The sequence below is a fragment of the Sparus aurata genome, chromosome 4 (assembly GCF_900880675.1).
Source record: "Sparus aurata chromosome 4, fSpaAur1.1, whole genome shotgun sequence".
In the NCBI taxonomy this organism is placed as follows: domain Eukaryota; kingdom Metazoa; phylum Chordata; class Actinopteri; order Spariformes; family Sparidae; genus Sparus; species Sparus aurata.
This window is the reverse complement of record NC_044190.1, coordinates 36774994-36792037: the sequence shown is the minus strand read 5'-3', so window position 1 is coordinate 36792037 and position 17044 is coordinate 36774994. Positions and strand designations below refer to the sequence as shown.

The 17044-nt window shown below is 43.8% G+C and overlaps 1 protein-coding gene across 1 annotated transcript; it reads right to left on the bottom strand.

The window, feature by feature from the left end:
- Nucleotides 1–790: 790 nt before the first annotated feature.
- ulk3 (unc-51 like kinase 3) lies at nt 791–17018 on the bottom strand. The gene is made up of 17 exons (XM_030415461.1): nt 16874–17018; nt 16137–16281; nt 15860–16000; nt 15624–15744; nt 15339–15434; nt 14908–15051; nt 14274–14356; nt 12333–12488; nt 11978–12083; nt 11788–11828; nt 11512–11614; nt 10856–10920; nt 10146–10224; nt 8621–8661; nt 4555–4602; nt 3625–3688; nt 791–2010 (listed from the first exon to the last, which is right to left on the bottom strand). Exons 2-17 carry the CDS (start codon nt 16239–16241, stop codon nt 1994–1996), a joined length of 1410 nt encoding a protein of 469 aa, XP_030271321.1. The 5' UTR covers nt 16242–16281; nt 16874–17018; the 3' UTR covers nt 791–1993.
- Between the last annotated feature and the right edge of the window lie 26 nt (nt 17019–17044).

The following is a 17044-nucleotide window of genomic DNA, read 5'->3' as shown; positions in this document are numbered from 1 at the left end:
TTGATCATTTAAAATAATTTATGAATGTTTTCACCTTTAAATTGAACAGTTGAATTTAACTCTTACCTGACTGTAAACACGACGCACACGTTAACGTCCGCACCATAGTTCTGCTAAATTCATGTACAGAACTGTTTTTTTTTTTCGTTTGCAATTACAGACTTTTCCGCAACAAGGTGTTATTTTTCCCTGTCTATGACATCATCACGATTATTTTCTCAGACTTGGAAAAGCTCCAGTACCACGACTGTTTTCACAGGTGGCACTAATCCAGTGTTCCTCCATCTTTTCTTAAACGGTTCAGCTTTTTTTCTGAGAAACTTAATTTACACTTCAGGACTTGAGGTTACTTTCCTCCTGTCTGGAAAAAACCTGCAATGAGTGCGAGACGTCGTAGTGAAACTCTGCTTTTATTATAAAAAGAGCTGGAATCTATCACGCACGGCAGAAGAGACGATCAACAGAAGAAGAAGGGTAATTTACTTGTAATCATTTCTCTGTGTACTTTTGAGCTCTGGGAATTTTCACACGCAGCATCCACATTTTTCAGACTTCTATATGAATCATGTAATTATCCAATGTCCTTATTTTCCCATGCACGCTTCCTCTCTCCTCCCCTTTGTGGACGCGAGCCAGCTGTTCCTGCAGAGCGGCCTTCCAGATGATGGCGATGGCCGAGGACCCGCGGCGGTGCTCCCACAGCGCCACATTAACCTCTCAAAAAAAAAAAAGGTTCTGAATTTGAGCGTTTACGTTGTGCTGCTGACCAAACATCCAGACGACACAGACGTCAGAGATCACCATTTTATTTTACACTGAATTTCTCATTTAATAAATACATAGAATATATAAAAATCACAGCTGTATAAACATTCAAATAAGAAATAAAACAACTCAGCAGTGTGGAGATCGTGCCAGCGTACACATTTATATGATGCTTATCGTCCTTTATCTCCTGTTTCAGGTCTTTTCTCCAGCAGATCGACTGTATATTCACAACGTAAAGTTCCCTTTCGGAGTATTCAAGCGGTTTACCTGTCTGAAATCAAAACAGCCTGTGCGGACCTACAACAGCGAGGATTATCGGCCTGCCACTGACTATTAAGCTTTTTCCCCCCGTTTCACAGAGGCCTAGTTATGAAGGCTCTGCTTGAGCGCCACAGCTCACTGTATCCCTCAGATACACCGCCAGTGCCAAACCTAAGAAAATGCGAGTCTAGTGTAAATAAGGCAGAGGCCGCACCTCTCCAGTTTTCCCCTCATAGTGGTGGAGAGGGCTCCATCAGCGGGGAGAGCATGGTGAGGCTGTGGTTGACCCACAGTAAAGGCAGTGGGAAGGGGGGGGGGGGCAGAGGGAGAGCGTGCATGTTTGCAGAGACCGCGATATAATTTACTTATATAATACTAAAGTTCAAAACTGATTTGCTGAACTGCTTCTTCATGTATTTATCACAGTTGCCATGTACATGTATTTGCCGTTTTTCACAGTTCTCTGTTGAGATACAGTTGAATGTTTTTGCTACAACACATGCGACCGCGGCCTCAGTTTAACTCGTTTACCATGACAGTGTGGTATTGTCATACAAGCTGTCCGGCATTTACATATGAATGGCGTGTCAGGAGGAGGGATCTGAGGCAGTGTAAAGGAGCAGGGAGCCAACTTTCACATTCACCCGTGTGCAAAAACAAAATCCGAGAGCTACGTTCAGTATTTCGATGTTCCCTTTTTTTTTTGCTCAGAAAGAATAAACACAAAGTTCTCAGGCTGCCAAATCATCAGCCTTCCAGGAACAACCAGAACATTGACCACACTTGGCTGGCAGCTGTGATATCCCACCCGGACAGCGCTCTGAGTTGGTTAGAGTGAGGTGTGATGCAGGTTTGATTTGGCCCGCGAACAGAAACCCGGTGAGGTGAAGGCTCTGTGTCGGACCTGAACACTGACAGGCAGTCTGATGCCCTCCGCCGCCAGTTCCCACGGTGGCCGCCGAGCTCACTGCAAACAGCACGCTGAGAAAACAAGACGTGATTGATGTGTGTTAGGTTTCACTTTTTCCGAGACTGCAACACTAATCTCTGAGTGCATTTCAAATAATAAAAGCCGCGCCGCGCCATCAGTCATCCGCACAGACGGCCTGTCTGCTGCTGCCTTCGGGATCACACACATTCAAGAGTTTACACGCTTGTTTTGGACACTTTAAAGTACCAAACGAAAGCAAACTCCTGATCTAAACATTCTCAAAATTGCATATAATCAGTATAATAAATACACAAGTTGTTGTGTTGGCTCCTTTTACACCTTCTAATATGTATATACTAGCATCCAGCTTGTCAATCATGGAGGTTTACTCACCGCATTTAACTATCAAGAAAGGAATCTCTGAACATGTTTACCGGACATTTCAAACATGCTTGATATGTTCGGGGTGGCCCTGATGAGCCTGCGAGCGGTTCACGAGGCTTAAAACTGGATCTAACTATCCACTATAACTATACGCTGTTGCCTGAAACAACACTACAGATGAATACTTCAGGTTAAATATACAACATTCGCTGCCAATAGCAACAGAGAAAAGTAGCATCTGACCACAAGGCTCACCGAACTCGGATCACACTGTAAACTTAAGCCTCAGAAAACAGAATGTTTACGACCAGAAGTCCACTTCAGCTGCGCCCAGGCAAACCTGTCAGGCCGTCTCACTAATCATGCAGCTGATGTTAATCTGCGTCTGTAAGGGTTTAGAGTTTAGCGGGGGACAACTGTCTGTGGTTTACAGCGTGATGCTTCTCAGCAAAACTCTGCTGCTTGTTCTGGCGTGGCCTCGGGTCAGCAGACAGACTCTGGGCGTAGCTGCGACCCTCTCTCGTACAGTTGCTGTTGGATCGGTGCCAGCGAGTGTGGCTGACTGCGGCGCGGTTTTTATTAAAATAACAGCAGCAGAGTACGAAGCCACGCTCTCCGTGTAACTTGAGCGGCCTCCAGAGTCACTGGTGCCCTTCCCCCCCATCCTCTTAGTTTTTTTTTTTTTTTATTCATAATTCCCCAGGAATTTCTTGCTGAGGACAGGATATTGTCTCGGCTTTAGGTATCCGCCATCCATCCAGGAGCTCAGCCCAGAAAGTCAAGCTTGGGAAGTTCATATATATTAAAATGTAACGTCTTCTTTTCCATATAAATTATACGTTTGCTTGTATAGTATTCGAACCGATAAGTTCCAGTTTGTTAAATGTTATATGTTACATGCGAGGATGGGAAAGGAAAGAAGTCTATGTGTGTGCGCGTTCTCGTTATTTCTGGTATTTGTGTGTTAGCAGGGCGACTCTTTGCCAGCACCAAGTTTTCACAAGGTCGGCTTTACAAGAGGGCAGAGGACAGAGCGGCCCGGGGCTCCACTGAAATGAAATCAAAGAGCCAGACAGTCCTGGGGGGGGGGGGGGGGGGGCGAAGCAGCGCAGCAAGAGAATGACTCATATTTTACTGGTGGAGAAAAAAACAAAAAAAAACTTTAATGAAAAGACATTTCATTACGTCTTTAGGCGGCCATTCTCGCCTTAACCCCGTAACAAACCCCCATAAAGTCACTCATCAGGCACGGCTGCGGAAACACCAGCGAGGATACTCACAGCTTCGGACAGAGTCTGCGAGAGGTTCTCGGTCCAGAGACGCGTCCCGCTGAGTCTCCTGCATCTGAAAAATAAAGTAATGTGTAAGTAAAGCAGTAAACAAGCGACACAACATGAACATCAAACATATAGGGACTAAAAAGGTGTTTAGAAGGTGCATCTTCACTGAACAACATCATTCCAACCATTTAAAGCGAAACTCTCGCCAAAAAGCAACTGAGGCTTTATTTGTGATTGAATATGAGTCAAACCTTCGTGTAAAAGCATAATTACAACGAAAAAGGCACTTTTAAGATTTAATTTTTTTTTAAATTTTGAACGGGAGAGCTAGGGGCACGACACGCTAGCATCAAAATCGCTATTTTTAAAACAGTAAGAAGGCTCGACACAACCTGAAACTTTGCTGGTAGTATCACCAGGGTCTCTACACATGAACACGAGCATTGAGAACATTGTTTGTGTACACAGAGTTAATGAACAGCGACCTGACAGGCAGGAGAGTAATGGTGAACCGCTCCTCAAGCGCGCCTGTCAGGTCGCACTCAGGGATCGACACTTTTTGTCTGCCATGACGGCGACGCGCAGGAGATTCAGCAACCAACGTGAGTAGTTCAAAAACCTTCTTTTTCATAAACTCTGTGTACACAAACAATGTTCTCAATGCTCGTGTTCATGTGTAGAGACCCTGGTGATGCTACGAGCAAAGTTTCATGTTGTGTCGAGCCTTCTTACTGTTCTAAAAATAGCGTAAATAAGCGTAATTATGCTTTTACACGAAGGTTTGACTCATATTCAATCCCAAATAAAGCCTCGGTTGCTTTTTGGCGAGAGTTTCGCTTTAAGTCAAAACACAAGTCTCAACCTCTTTTAGAAATCTAATATATTATGAAATATATAACTGAAGATGTGGAAGAAAGACTTCATGCTCACCTTGATGTTCTTCTTGATGTATTCAGCTCTGCTCATGAGACTCTTAATCTAGTGAGAGAGATAAAATTGCAACACGTTATTACAATTTTCAGTGTGAACACAAATGTTCTCTCACGCTTTCATACAGCGTAGTATTGGCGATATTATTGATTGTTTCTACTGTCTTTGTTCGCTCCACCATTTTGGTCCAGGAAATTAATTTCTTTGATCCCTTAACTTTTCGTTTAGCGCCAACATTTGCTCATATTTGACCGGATACATCCCAAACTAATTCCCATCAGCCTCAGCTTCACTTTGCTTTAAGTCCCAATTAGCTGCACATTAAACTAATGGATGAAGATGGTCATCATTATATCTGCATGTAAGCATCGTCACTGAGAACATGTAAGAAAGTTAAGTGCCAATAAAGGTTTTTGAATTGATGGGAGATTATTATGACCCCCATTACATTTTAAAGTTAAATATAAAAGAGGGATTAGGGTTTTTAGTGGGAGTTTAAAAAGGTCAAACTGTTTTAAAGAAGTAAATAAATATTACGTACAACCAAGAACAGCTGTTTGTTATTTTCACAATGAGACGTCTTCTTGTTTCTCATGATATCAGGTTCATTTATCTAAACAGGCCGATTTCTGAATAATGACCTGATAAAGATCTGAAACGACTTCTCCTTCAATGGCTGATGTGAATTCTATCCGTAACAAAAAGACAACATAATCTCCGGCTGTGTTGAAATAAAGTCTGATGTGTTAATCGATAATATCGACTGCTTGATTTGCCTTTTTTAATTTAAATCAGTTGCCACAAATGATAAACACTGTTAGTAATAAGAGGAAACAACCTTTTGTTCTCTCATCATAACAGGTTTATTATCTCCAGATAATGAAATACTTAACTTATCACCTAAAGACAATGGCATAAAAAAAAAAAGTAGTTGCAAGCGAGACATTATCATTAAAAATCACTTTCAAAGGTTCTGGCGTTTAATCAGAAGATGATGCAAATGTTCCTTTTCTGTTTGGGGCTTTTGAATAACCACATGTGTTTTCTGAGCTGCGCTTGTTTACTGTAAACTGCGGCGTCTTTTTTTTTTTTTTTTTTTTTGCAGCAGGAAACAAAATGACTTTAAGATGCGTGGAGACGTAAACTCCCCGTTAAAATCAGATTAAAAACGATCGGCTCGGCTTCTCGCTCGCTCGGCTGCTTTATGAAAACATTTCATATGGCGCGCATGTGCTCGCAGTAACTGCTGTCATCGTAATGCCTGAGGCTGCGCTTTGCTGTGGTACTCTGGTCCTCTGGTGATCGTCAAGGTTTTTGGCTGCACCTCATACCTAGTTGTATCACCACTGGGTCCCAGCACACGGCGAGGCCTCGTGGGTAATCGCTGCAGGAACATCTGAGGGTCGTAATCATGGGTGACCTAAACTGATGGCTTCATAATTTCCCTTTAAAACATCAGTCTGTTGCAGTAAATACCCATTCTGACCACAGGGTTTTTCAGGCTTCAGCCCTGACCCCAACCTCATGCAGCCACAGCACTTTCATCACCAGCCCCTTTAATCAGTAAGTACAATAAAGGAAATGAGGAAATCTGCCCGGGCGAGGATGATTCATGGGACTTATTGATCACTTGGAGAGTTTTCAAGGTACAGGTAGTGAAACACGGGTCACATGTCGGCGCGACCTCGCGTATTTCAGCAGCTGTGACGCGATATGAACGACACCCGATGGATCAAAGCCGGCGAGAGGTCGGGGGATCGGATCACAGTTCTTGAAAGAGAGCTCTACAGTAGATATGGACGCACATGGAGGCCCGGCATGGCAGCATGTGTTGAGCTCTTTGCTTTCTCACATACACACATGCTTTCGATCGTATCCCCCGCCCCCGCCTCTCTAATGCTGTGTTACATTATTACAGCCGCATCTGAATTTACTTAAGACAAGCACCCATAAAACTTCAAATAGGGAGGTCCATGAGGCCCTCTCAAACCCCGTTCCCCCCCTTTTTTTCTGGGGTTTGTTGGTGAAATGCTGTTGTCTGTCGTTGGCTCGGTTTCTGGCTAAACAATACACAACAACATAAGATCTTGGAGAGTTAATAATAGACATGCACACGTCCTTTGCATATGTCTGTCGAAGTTTTAATATCGATGCATTCGAGTATTCAGGACGTTGATTGCTGAAGAAAGAGCCAGCGGATTTAGCAGACCATCAAAAAGTCGGGTTGATGTAAGTATGCTCAGGCTGGTGTCCAAACGCATGTATGTAGTCTACAAAAGGTCTTATTAGTGCAGTAAGACGAGAGAACGTCAGTGGACGGACTTAGCTGTTTTTTATTAAAGTTGATTATTATTGTTTTCATTTACTTAATTCATTGATTGGAACTCAAAAGCCATTTTGACGTCCAAACCACAAATGTGTTCAAGCAATCGACTCCCTCTCTGTTGGCAGTTCATGAGTTTGCCTTTGCTTTTTGTCCCGGCGCGTCTTGTTCGACATCATCAAAGTGAAAAACAGGGATTCACCTCCTCAAACACTTTATATTTGATATGTTTCACTAATATTTAATACTCTCTACTGTCTTAAACTGGGCCCAGTGTGCGACCAGGACTCGGGAGCCAGCTGGCTGTTTCTGCAGCAATCTCTGGCACATCAGTTACCTTCAGGATTAACAAACTTCCATCTCATCTTATCTTTCAAACTAAACACCAACTAACTGATTTATTTAAACACCAGAGTCAGCCAGAGTTCCGGTCGCAGCCAGAGGCGATAATCACCTGTGAGTACCGCAGAGTCACTTGACCCGAGTAAATGTGCGTTTTGTTTGGTTTCTACCGACTACTGAGGAAAATATCTGACTGTGTAGCTGCTAAATGCTGCGCTATGTTCACCAACAAGTCGCTTACTCTGTCTGTAGCCCCTATTAGATAGAAAAGGCAGCACATATGCAGCAAAGTAAAGGCTTTCTAAAAGGGAGGTGTGATATTCCTTCTTTTCCAAAAAGCCGCCACTTGGCCGCCACTGTGGTAGGCGTAAACATGTGACGTGACGTGAAGCACGAAGTTGGGCGTGAACAGTGAAGCAGGTCGAATTTGTCTTCAAAATAAGAGCTTTACATTGCACCCCATTGGAGTTTAGAACTGGGTTCTTAGCGGGGGGCTTTTAATTTGAAAGTAGCGACCGTTAGTAGCTTGCCGCTACAACAACAAGCAGACACAACCAAACAGCTACAGAGACCGAGGAGACGCTAGCATCTCCTGGATCTCCGCGGCTGTCCAGTTGCTCATCTTGGCGTCTGCGGATGAAGTGATGGACTGACTGCTGTGATCAGCTGTTTCCTGGTTTGAAAACTCCCCGGCTGTGGGTCGCACAACAGTGCAGGTCATCGACACCTCCACAATTACCGGCACATCGACGGCTCGGATTTACATAGCAATGAAGGCGGAAATAAGTGTTCCCTCCGAGGTGTCATACTGACGGACCAAAACAGACTCCCAATGTACTGCCTTCTGTCTAAAATCTGCGGACCTAGCTGCAAGAAGGACAGGCAAATTGGCGGCTTGCTGGCCAGTATGGAAGCGGCTTGTCTGTCATTTGCTGCTACACAGGTAGTGTACAGTTGGTTTGTTTGGCTATTTTGCTAAAAAAGCGCTGCCTGCTTCAGCTGAAAACGAAGCTAATGAGAGCAGTGAAAGCAAAAGCAGTAAAGTTGGTGACTGTAAAAACAAACCAGTGAGCTGAAAGATGCTATAAAACCACTCTTTTCCCGTGCAAGTGGTCATGTGAGCTCTTGTTGATAGAAAAGAAAGTATATCATAGCCCCTTTAAGTATCCAATTATAAAGTGGACAGTGATTTATGTGTATGTAGCAGTACTATAGGTGATGGATTGTGTTATTTGGCCTTCACGGCTAAAAACACATACACATGTGAGTGCTGGAAAGAGGCTCGTGGGTCATGTGATGGAGTGCCACTGTGCTAGGTGATCAGCTGAGGGCTAGTTGGAGGTGACAGATAGTCGTTCCTACCGTGAGCACTCAACCAGAAGCCCTTCCTCGCCTACTCACCTCACTGTGGAGCAGCTCCTTCCTGCGGCCCTGGGGCTCGGCTGGCTCGCGAGAAAGAGAGAGAAAAAAAAAGAAAATGGAGAGAATAATGAGGACAGAACAAAAAGGTCCACTACCTCATCACCTTGTTTGCTCAAGAAGAGGTCAACTACTAGGCTAGCATGTAGACTGGAGGCGCTTGGGTGGAAATGGTTCTAATGTAGGCCAGTGTTTTTCACAGCGAGTCGTCCTGGAGGCGAGAGTGACAGAGGAGGAGGGGGAGGAGGGGGAGGAGGAGGAGGGGGAGGAGGGGGAGGAGGGCTCTCTGGTGGCAAAGCATGTTTGGAGGCTGTGCAACAAAGAACCAATGTTTTCTCCCCACAATCCCTCTGGTGGTGTCTGCTGTGCCACACAACGTGGCTCCCTGACACCACAGAGAGACGCTGGTTAGGATGGCATTAGCTGGACCGGCACATTGGAAATGATCGATCCACTGACGAGACAAAGTTCTGCTTGACACGTGTATAAAAAGCCCTGACGTACTGTTAGCTGTGTTGCTGTACTCGATGAATTTTCAATATCTGGATGATCAGAGCGCGCGTTTATTCCGCAGATAATAGTTTTTATTTGATTCTAGCGCGTAACAACACAAAGAAGCGAAGTGTGCTGTCTGAATGGGAAGCAGATGGCCCGGGCCCTCATACCACACACAGGGTGCTGGCACCGGGTCTGATCGCGGCTCAAAGCCACATCTGGATCACTCTATCCCACCTCTTCCATTAGGCCGATCTTCCAGATGAGCTCATGAGCCGGGGCCTAATGGACGCCAGGCCGCAGAGGGAGTCGCTGGAGTCTCTTCTGTAGCTCCTCTGTTTGTCTGTCTGTCGCTTATTAAGTGTCCCCGTCTCCCTCCAAGTCTATTGCTTCACTCACGTCTCTGTCGTCTTTAACTCTTTCTAAATCACTTTCTCCGAGTTGTTTTCCATCTCTTTCAGACTTCCACGGAGTCGTTTTTAAATCGATCTCACTCAGAGCTTCTCTTTTCTGTTTCCAGATACGTCTCGCTTTGAGTGTCTCTACATCTTTGCTCTCTGTCCAAGTCATTTTTGTCACTTTTCCAGTCTTCCCCTTGAGAATCATTGTCTTTGTTCAGCCACTTCTTGACCCGTCTCAGGTTCTGGCTGTCCCCTCAACTTTGAATTAATTTCTCTCACAGCCTGCTCATTGTCTCCGCTCTCTCGGTCACTCTGTGTGCCTTTTATGCCCGTCTGCCTTCACGAATGACTTTTTCTCATTCCGTAGAAAACAGAACACACTTTCTTGTCCTGTAAACACTCGCAGCTGCTCGAGGCTGAAGCGAATGCATAAGAGGGTTTCTGATGTGGGACTACAATAAGGTTTAAATTTCTCCCTCAGTCACCCACCACTGCCAGGTGTCCTTGAGCAAGGCACTTAAACCTTGGACTCCAGTGGCTCCCTTGCCAACAGCGGTAACACAGGATAATTGAGCAAAGCCATTTGGCTGGAAATAAAAGAGCTTATCTACCTGCTAGCGCCAACAGAAGCTCTCCGAGGCACTGCTGGTACGCATCCAGAGCCTCATGATCGTCCAATCCACTCTCCTCCTGTAACGGAACATTGAAAAAGAGGCAAAACAACTGGTTCTTTATATCTGGCTGCAGAGCCACTCGGGCCACCCTCGTTCTTGCACAGTTCAGTTATTTCGCTTGTTAGCTTTCAAAACAGAAGAATTCTTTGCACATCTATTTCAACGAGCCAGGAGCGTAGGAGAGGGACAAAGTGCTCCAAGAGTTGCAAGCAAACTCGCACACTGTTTGACTTGCAAAAAAACATTTATTTGTGATGTTTTGGTGTTAATCCTTCATCAGGAAAACAGGTGAAGCTGCCCGATGAAACATATGATTTTGTGAGTTAAACAGTGTTGTGGGAGTTAGCTTACAACTCTTGGTCTACTCTCGTTAGCAAAATTTGTAGATTTATTATTGCTTATTTTACTTGTTTTAGGGCGCACACAACAGAGACACACAAATATATAAAAGTCTGTGTAGCCGACACGTTATCAGACCAGCAACACAGAGAAATAGATGTTTTTGGCTCTTCAGTGATCTTAAAAAAATGCGGTTTTGATTTGTGTGTTGCTAGTTTGTGTATCTCTGTTGTTTGGCGTCTGTTTTCACCCTGCTTTTGTTTCCGTCTCTTTAGCCGTGGCGTCATCCAGCAGAAACACCTTCTCACCTTAGCTATGGCAGTGGAGGCCAGGTGCAGCGCAGCCAGGAGTCGCGGCTGGTCTCGAGACATTTCTTGAGCGGGAAGAAAACAGAAATCACTATTTTACTACGGTTTGACAGTCTAACATGCAAAAAAATACACTCTATGAGAAAACTTGCAACATTTTCTGATAATCACTTTCCCTGCTGCAACTGTAGATTTCAGTATTGTAGACTTGAAATACTTCAGATTTCATAATATTTATGTGCGAGGAAATTGAGCGCGAGAGTCCTTGAGCAAAATACAAAATCCTTCAGAGGCCCAGAGCCTGCAGCGGACCTCTGAGGCAGCGGGGGGAAAAGGAAATTAAATTTGGCTCATGTGGATCATTAAAGAAGAAGTAGAAAGTATAAAACATCTTTACTTTCTGTTGCGCAGCGGTTTCATGCAATTTTCCATGACTAAAACTGCAGATTTGAGAAGATGGATGCATTCACGAGATTAATAACCAGATGGGGAAAATACTGGATGCCTCTTATTTAATGTTTGATGTATTTGATTAAAAACCAAGTTAAAAAACAACACACTGCTTTACTTTTAGTTTCCCCATCATGCACCTCACCAGGCGAGGCTACCGCTGACATACAGCGGGCGCTGCCTCTGCACCGAGCTGGGTTCATTACCTCGGAGGACGTCCCTGGAGGTCCGGGCCTCCTCAAAGCTCAGTCTGTTGTCTGAGGCCACCAAGGCTTTCAGCTCCTCGGCTCTGGACACATACTGGCTGACCTGTGGGAAGTCCTCTTACATTGACTCAACTTAATCATGTCAACTACGCCATATGCTCTCCATCCTCACCATATGGTATTCATAGAGGAGGATTCATTCCAAGTGAAAGTCTCTGGAGTGTAAAAAAAAAAAAAAGAAATTGAAAATAGAAAGTAAAGTGTTTTCAGGCCTACCTTCAGCCGGAGGGCTTCTTTACGTTGTCGGTCCGTCTCGACTGCAGAGGAGGGAGAGAAGAGGAGTTTTGGTTTTACGTTACGTGCGTTTACTTTGCCTGCTTTATCGCGCTGAAACAAAAGGCGGTGCGCTGTTGAGGGGCTTCAGTCAGACAGGCAGACAGGATATGAGTGTGGTTGTTGCTCTTACAGTGGATAGCGGGGACGAAGTGCTCAAGGGCACTGCAGTAAAGGGAGAGAGCGGCGGACCTCTCCCCGTCCTGGTCCTTCTGAACGGCCTGCAGGACCAGCTTTTTCTGAAAGGAGACGAAAATGGGAACTGGCATCAGTGAATGCAAACTGCTGCGGCTCTCCATTGCTTATGCATGCGTGCAGAGTCATGCGTGAAGGCACATGTGGGGCAGGCATGGGCGCAAACCTACCAAACACATGTGTACATGAGCTCAGTCAATCACACACGCATTATTCATGGTCATCGAGGGTAGACACACACACACACACACACACACACACAGAGAGGCACACATTTCCCTTTCTTCTCTCACCGCTCTCACTAGGCTCTCTGCGCTCGGCATGTGCTCCAAATCCACAAAAGGGTGGGTGAAGAACTCTGCAAAGGTGATCCGGACATCTGGATTTCTCTCCAGCAGCCGCAACAGAAGGTCTCTGCAGTCCTTGGATACCCTGGCCCCGGGAGGGAGCTGATGCACAAAACACGACCTTATTATGTTACACTCGATCCACAGGACAATCCGAGGGAAAGGGACGGCAGATTGTTGCCAGAGACCTTCCAGTTTCACATCGCTACTTTTTATCAAAAGATGACCTTAAAACTCTCGATGTGAATCCTCGGGTAATGGACCACAAACTAATGCAATCCATTGAGCTCGGTACCAGCGTCCGACACAAGAATTCAAGTGTTCTGAAAGCCCTCCATCATTAAAAGTACTGTTGCCCTTTATTGTCACTGTGTGGTAATTAACATTTTGTGTGTGTGTGTGTGTGTGTGAGAGAGAGAGAGAGAGAGACACACAACGTTTACTTTTAAGTGCCGAGGATCAGTAACTGTTTAATTACACCAGATTTTCCCTCGAGACAAAATTCTAATCTAATCAGCATTTAAAACCATATTTATTCTGATCTTTTTACACATACAGGAGCTCATTAAAAACACTGAATTACAGAGGAGACATCCCCAGTTTGGTCAAAACTGAATTGATCTTTATGGCCTGTTTATAAACATCTGAAAAAGTTATTTATTTATCCGATTGATTCCCAGATTGTTCCTTTACAGTTTAGAAAAGAAACTGAGAAAAAGAGACGAGCATTATGTCATTATTTCTCCACTGTTTGAGCTCCGTGAGTGGATACAGGTGCAGTGTGGAAGCATGCCATCTAGTGGCTTAATGGTAAAAATCACAAATACAGTCAACAACAAATATTCAGCAGGAATGTGTTTTCTTTATAAACTGTTACAGGGGCATAATCAATGACACACTAAGTAACACACACTGCAGGGTGGAACAAACATTTAACAAGAAGTTAATAGTCAATATTTCTCTTATATTCTCTTATTCCCAGGTAAGGTGATATGTGTTGGTATATTCTGATGATTTAATCTACTTTTATTTTTTCAGAAACTATGACTCCCTGACATGTTGTGGTACTTCAGTGTTACGGTTACTGACACGATCACTGAATGAAATATAGCACATCATGCGATGCCTTTTGTTGCAGTGGCATTCTGCCATTTTCCTAAAAAAGGAACTCGTGTGACAGGTTTCCATTTCTCTGAGCTCGGGGTTCAGCTACCTGCGGCTCTGGAGCTGCATGCAGTGGCTCCCTGTGGCTTTGGCATTTTACATGGAAATGAATAATGTATATATATATTTTTGTCACACACACAACTGTATCTGTTCTATCAAGTTGTGATTTTGTTACTGAACTGAACGACCCTGAGCTGTTTTATGCTGAATCTTGAGGGTTTATTGAAAGAGAAGACAGATTTCCTCACAATTACAAGTCAAGATTTAATTGAAATTGTCTTTTACTTTTTACTTTGACTGTTTTTAACTCTATGCAGCGGCTATATGTTTTATTTATTATCAAAGTAGGCCACTTTTTATTTTGTACATTTTCACAAAAAAGGGAGGACTTCATTAGGCCTGCATAGGTGAAATAAAAATATGAATGAATGCTCATCTAGGCCTTTAAAAAATCTCGACAGACGAATTTAGAATCGGGGAAATATTATCTTTTGATAGTAAAGGCTAATGACTGCTGCTTTAGTCATAAGACAGTATTTGAAATCGGGAGCACCCTGAAAATGTGCTTTCATCGCACAACAAATATGTAGCACAATGAAGCACTATTTTAGAGCGCCAGTGCGAGCAGCCGGTGAGTCATACGTATTTTTCAGCAGGACTGCCAACTGTCTCAGTCTGGCAGTTCACTAATGAGGAACTCGTTTGTTGCTCAGAGCTTACCTCAATAGGCTGGTTACTCCGGATCTTCTCCTCCAATTCAGCGTAAGACCTCGATGCAAATGGTGCTCGTCCAAACAGTGCCTCTACATACACACAAACAGTGTTTAAAAGGATTATTCACAGCGATTGCAGAGTATTTACAATAAAAAAGTATTGCACCTAATGTTTATCGAGGGTATGCATGCCTCAAATGTTTACACTGTATTTGAGGATGATCTTAGTTTATCTGCCTTCAATATCTCTACAATTAACTTTTCACTAACACGAGAGAGATTTGTCTTTAGTGAAAAACACTTTGCCATTAATCTGCAAATTACATGCCTGACAGTGACAAGAGCTCCTTCCATTATGAATTGCTTTACACCACTAGAGAGGGAGCAAACCAGGCTGTCGTCTCATGATTAATGGGCCAGTTTTGTTTGTGCCATGTTCCAGTCAACGGATAAGCTGTTTTATTTATAGAAATTATAAATAAGAGGGAATCACTTTACACAGAGCAACATGCAGCTACACCAGATTCCAAATTCATTTTGGTGACCTGAGCACAAAATGAAGCAGCATTGCAATTTGTCTGAGGCAGTGTGTAATTCACGTGGACTCAATAAAGATGACAAGGTGAACACAAAGTACTCACCGTAAAGAATGACTCCCACCGACCAGAGATCCACCCTGGAGTCATACTGGCGTCGGCACACCATCTCAGGAGCCATGTAAAGAGGAGAACCTCTCAGGGCACTCTGCTCGTCCCATGGTGACATGTACTGGGCGAAACCAAAATCTGAGAGCAAATGAGAATGTCAACGACACTGTGAGAGATTCCAGAGGACATAATCCTCCTTAAACTGTCAGAAACCCCAGTGCAGCACTACCAACTTACATGCTTAAATTACAAAACTTTACGTTAAAGCTTCATGTTTAAGCACAACTTTTTGGTCCGAAAACAGATCGGAGTAAAAGAAACATGACATTTGAAGATGTCTGGCATAATGCAGATATGGTCTCACCCACATGCAAAATTCATACGCATTTGCTTGATTGTTTGACTGGATGTGGGCATGTGATCACCTGCTAGTTTGAGGACAGAGCCGCTGAGCAGAATATTCTGGGGTTTCAAGTCCAGGTGTGAGATGTTTCTCTCGTGAAGAAATTGGAGGGCGCAGGCTGTTTGCACAGACACGCATACAACGAGGTTAAGTTGACAGAAAAATGTGTATGTCTTTCTACCATAAAAGTGAGTTCTACAGGTTTTTCCACACAATGTTCATGTTTGTTTGGCTCAAGAAAAGTGTTGAAACTCCCTCGAAAAAGAAAAAAAAAAAAAATCAATAAAACTAACTTGTAATGACTGACCCATCTGTTGCAGGAAGCGTCGGGCCACCCGCTCAGGCAAAATCCTGCGGCTGCGGATGAAGCGGGACAGATCTCCACCAGAACACCACTCCAGGATCAGATAAATATTCTCAGCATCCCACTGATGAAAGAGAGGCATTCAGACACTCAGGGAAAGATTAAAAGCCAGACCGAGGAAGCTTTTTTTTTTTTTTTTAATTCACTACCACAAATTCAAAAGCTGTAGATAAGTTTACCTGGAAGTCTTTTAGCTGGACTATATGAGGGTGACGGATCGTCTTGAGCATTTCAATCTCCGTGAGCAGGTTTTCTGTGGATGCCTTGTTTAGACTCTTTTTCGCGACCACCTTCACCGCCACCACCTCTCTGCTGTCGCCCTGCAGTGTCACAGTCATAAACTGAACTTCAACTTTCACTTTCAGTTTGAACAAAAACCAGACTGAACTTACAATAACAATATGAGACATTTCGAGACTTCTCTGATGTTTCCGCTTGACTGCACCACAATATCACCTTTCTGTAGGCTTTGTAGACCGTAGCGTAGGTGCCACTGCCCAGTCTCTCTGTGAGGATGAAGTCAGCCAGTTTTGGTGGAGCAAAGCTGGAGGTTGAAGCCATGTTGACGACAGCAACATCAACTTTCCCTTGTAGGTCTGGGCTGGAATTACAGATCAATATGCTGTTAATACCACATGAGAAGCCTGATTTTCACCTATTCTACATGGAGGTCAGAAGTCAAAGACAGGTGCAGAATAGTGTTGCTATCCTTTGTGAATCTTGTCTTCCTTGTCTTGCTTTATAACAAAGGCACTTTCTAGTTAAAGGTCAGCCTATCTATACCATTGCACTTTAAAAAGTTAATAAGACACGTGTACCATTTAATTACTGTTTTGTCAATCATCCATTTAGTTTATCGCCTCTTTTTCTGTTGAATTCAAAGATTTAAATTGTGCTGTCGCTTCATGTATCGCGCCGAATTGCAGTAAAGCTAGTTAAACGTTTTATTCTGATATTAATTTGTCTTCTTGATGAGAAAAGAGGCTGTAAACATAACATTTTCACTTTAATGTATCTACTGTACATCAGTTTGGCAGCTAGCTACAACTCATAGCTGGCTAATGTTAGCATGTATACTGCAGAGCTACATCGTTTGTTGTCAACCGCCGAGTAAACATAAAACGGAAGTAGTTACACTTGTCCGCGTTGATTCAGACGTTTTTAAAATACGCGTAAAAGTAGTTGACACTTACCTGCTGGCTAATAAATCCACAGCAGGTGAAGTCAATGTTTACATGACAGCTTTCGGTATCACGCTTGCATTGCAGTGCTCAGCTGCTCACAAGGTATCAGAAAATATGTTACTGCCCCCTAGCGATGGTCCTCCGGTACTGCAGCTCCCGACAGGAAATGGGAATTCACGC

Bases quoted from the DNA above. Each gene is read 5' to 3' on its own strand.
- ulk3 (XM_030415461.1), bottom strand. From the start codon at position 16,241: ATGGCTTCAACCTCCAGCTTTGCTCCACCAAAACTGGCTGACTTCATC. The intron at 15,052-15,338 runs GTGATCACATGC...ATTTGCTCTCAG, and splicing joins CTCTGTCCTCAAACTAGCAG to ATTTTGGTTTCGCCCAGTAC. The intron at 4,603-8,620 runs GTGAGTAGGCGA...CTCTCTCACTAG, and splicing joins AGGAGCTGCTCCACAGTGAG to ATTAAGAGTCTCATGAGCAG.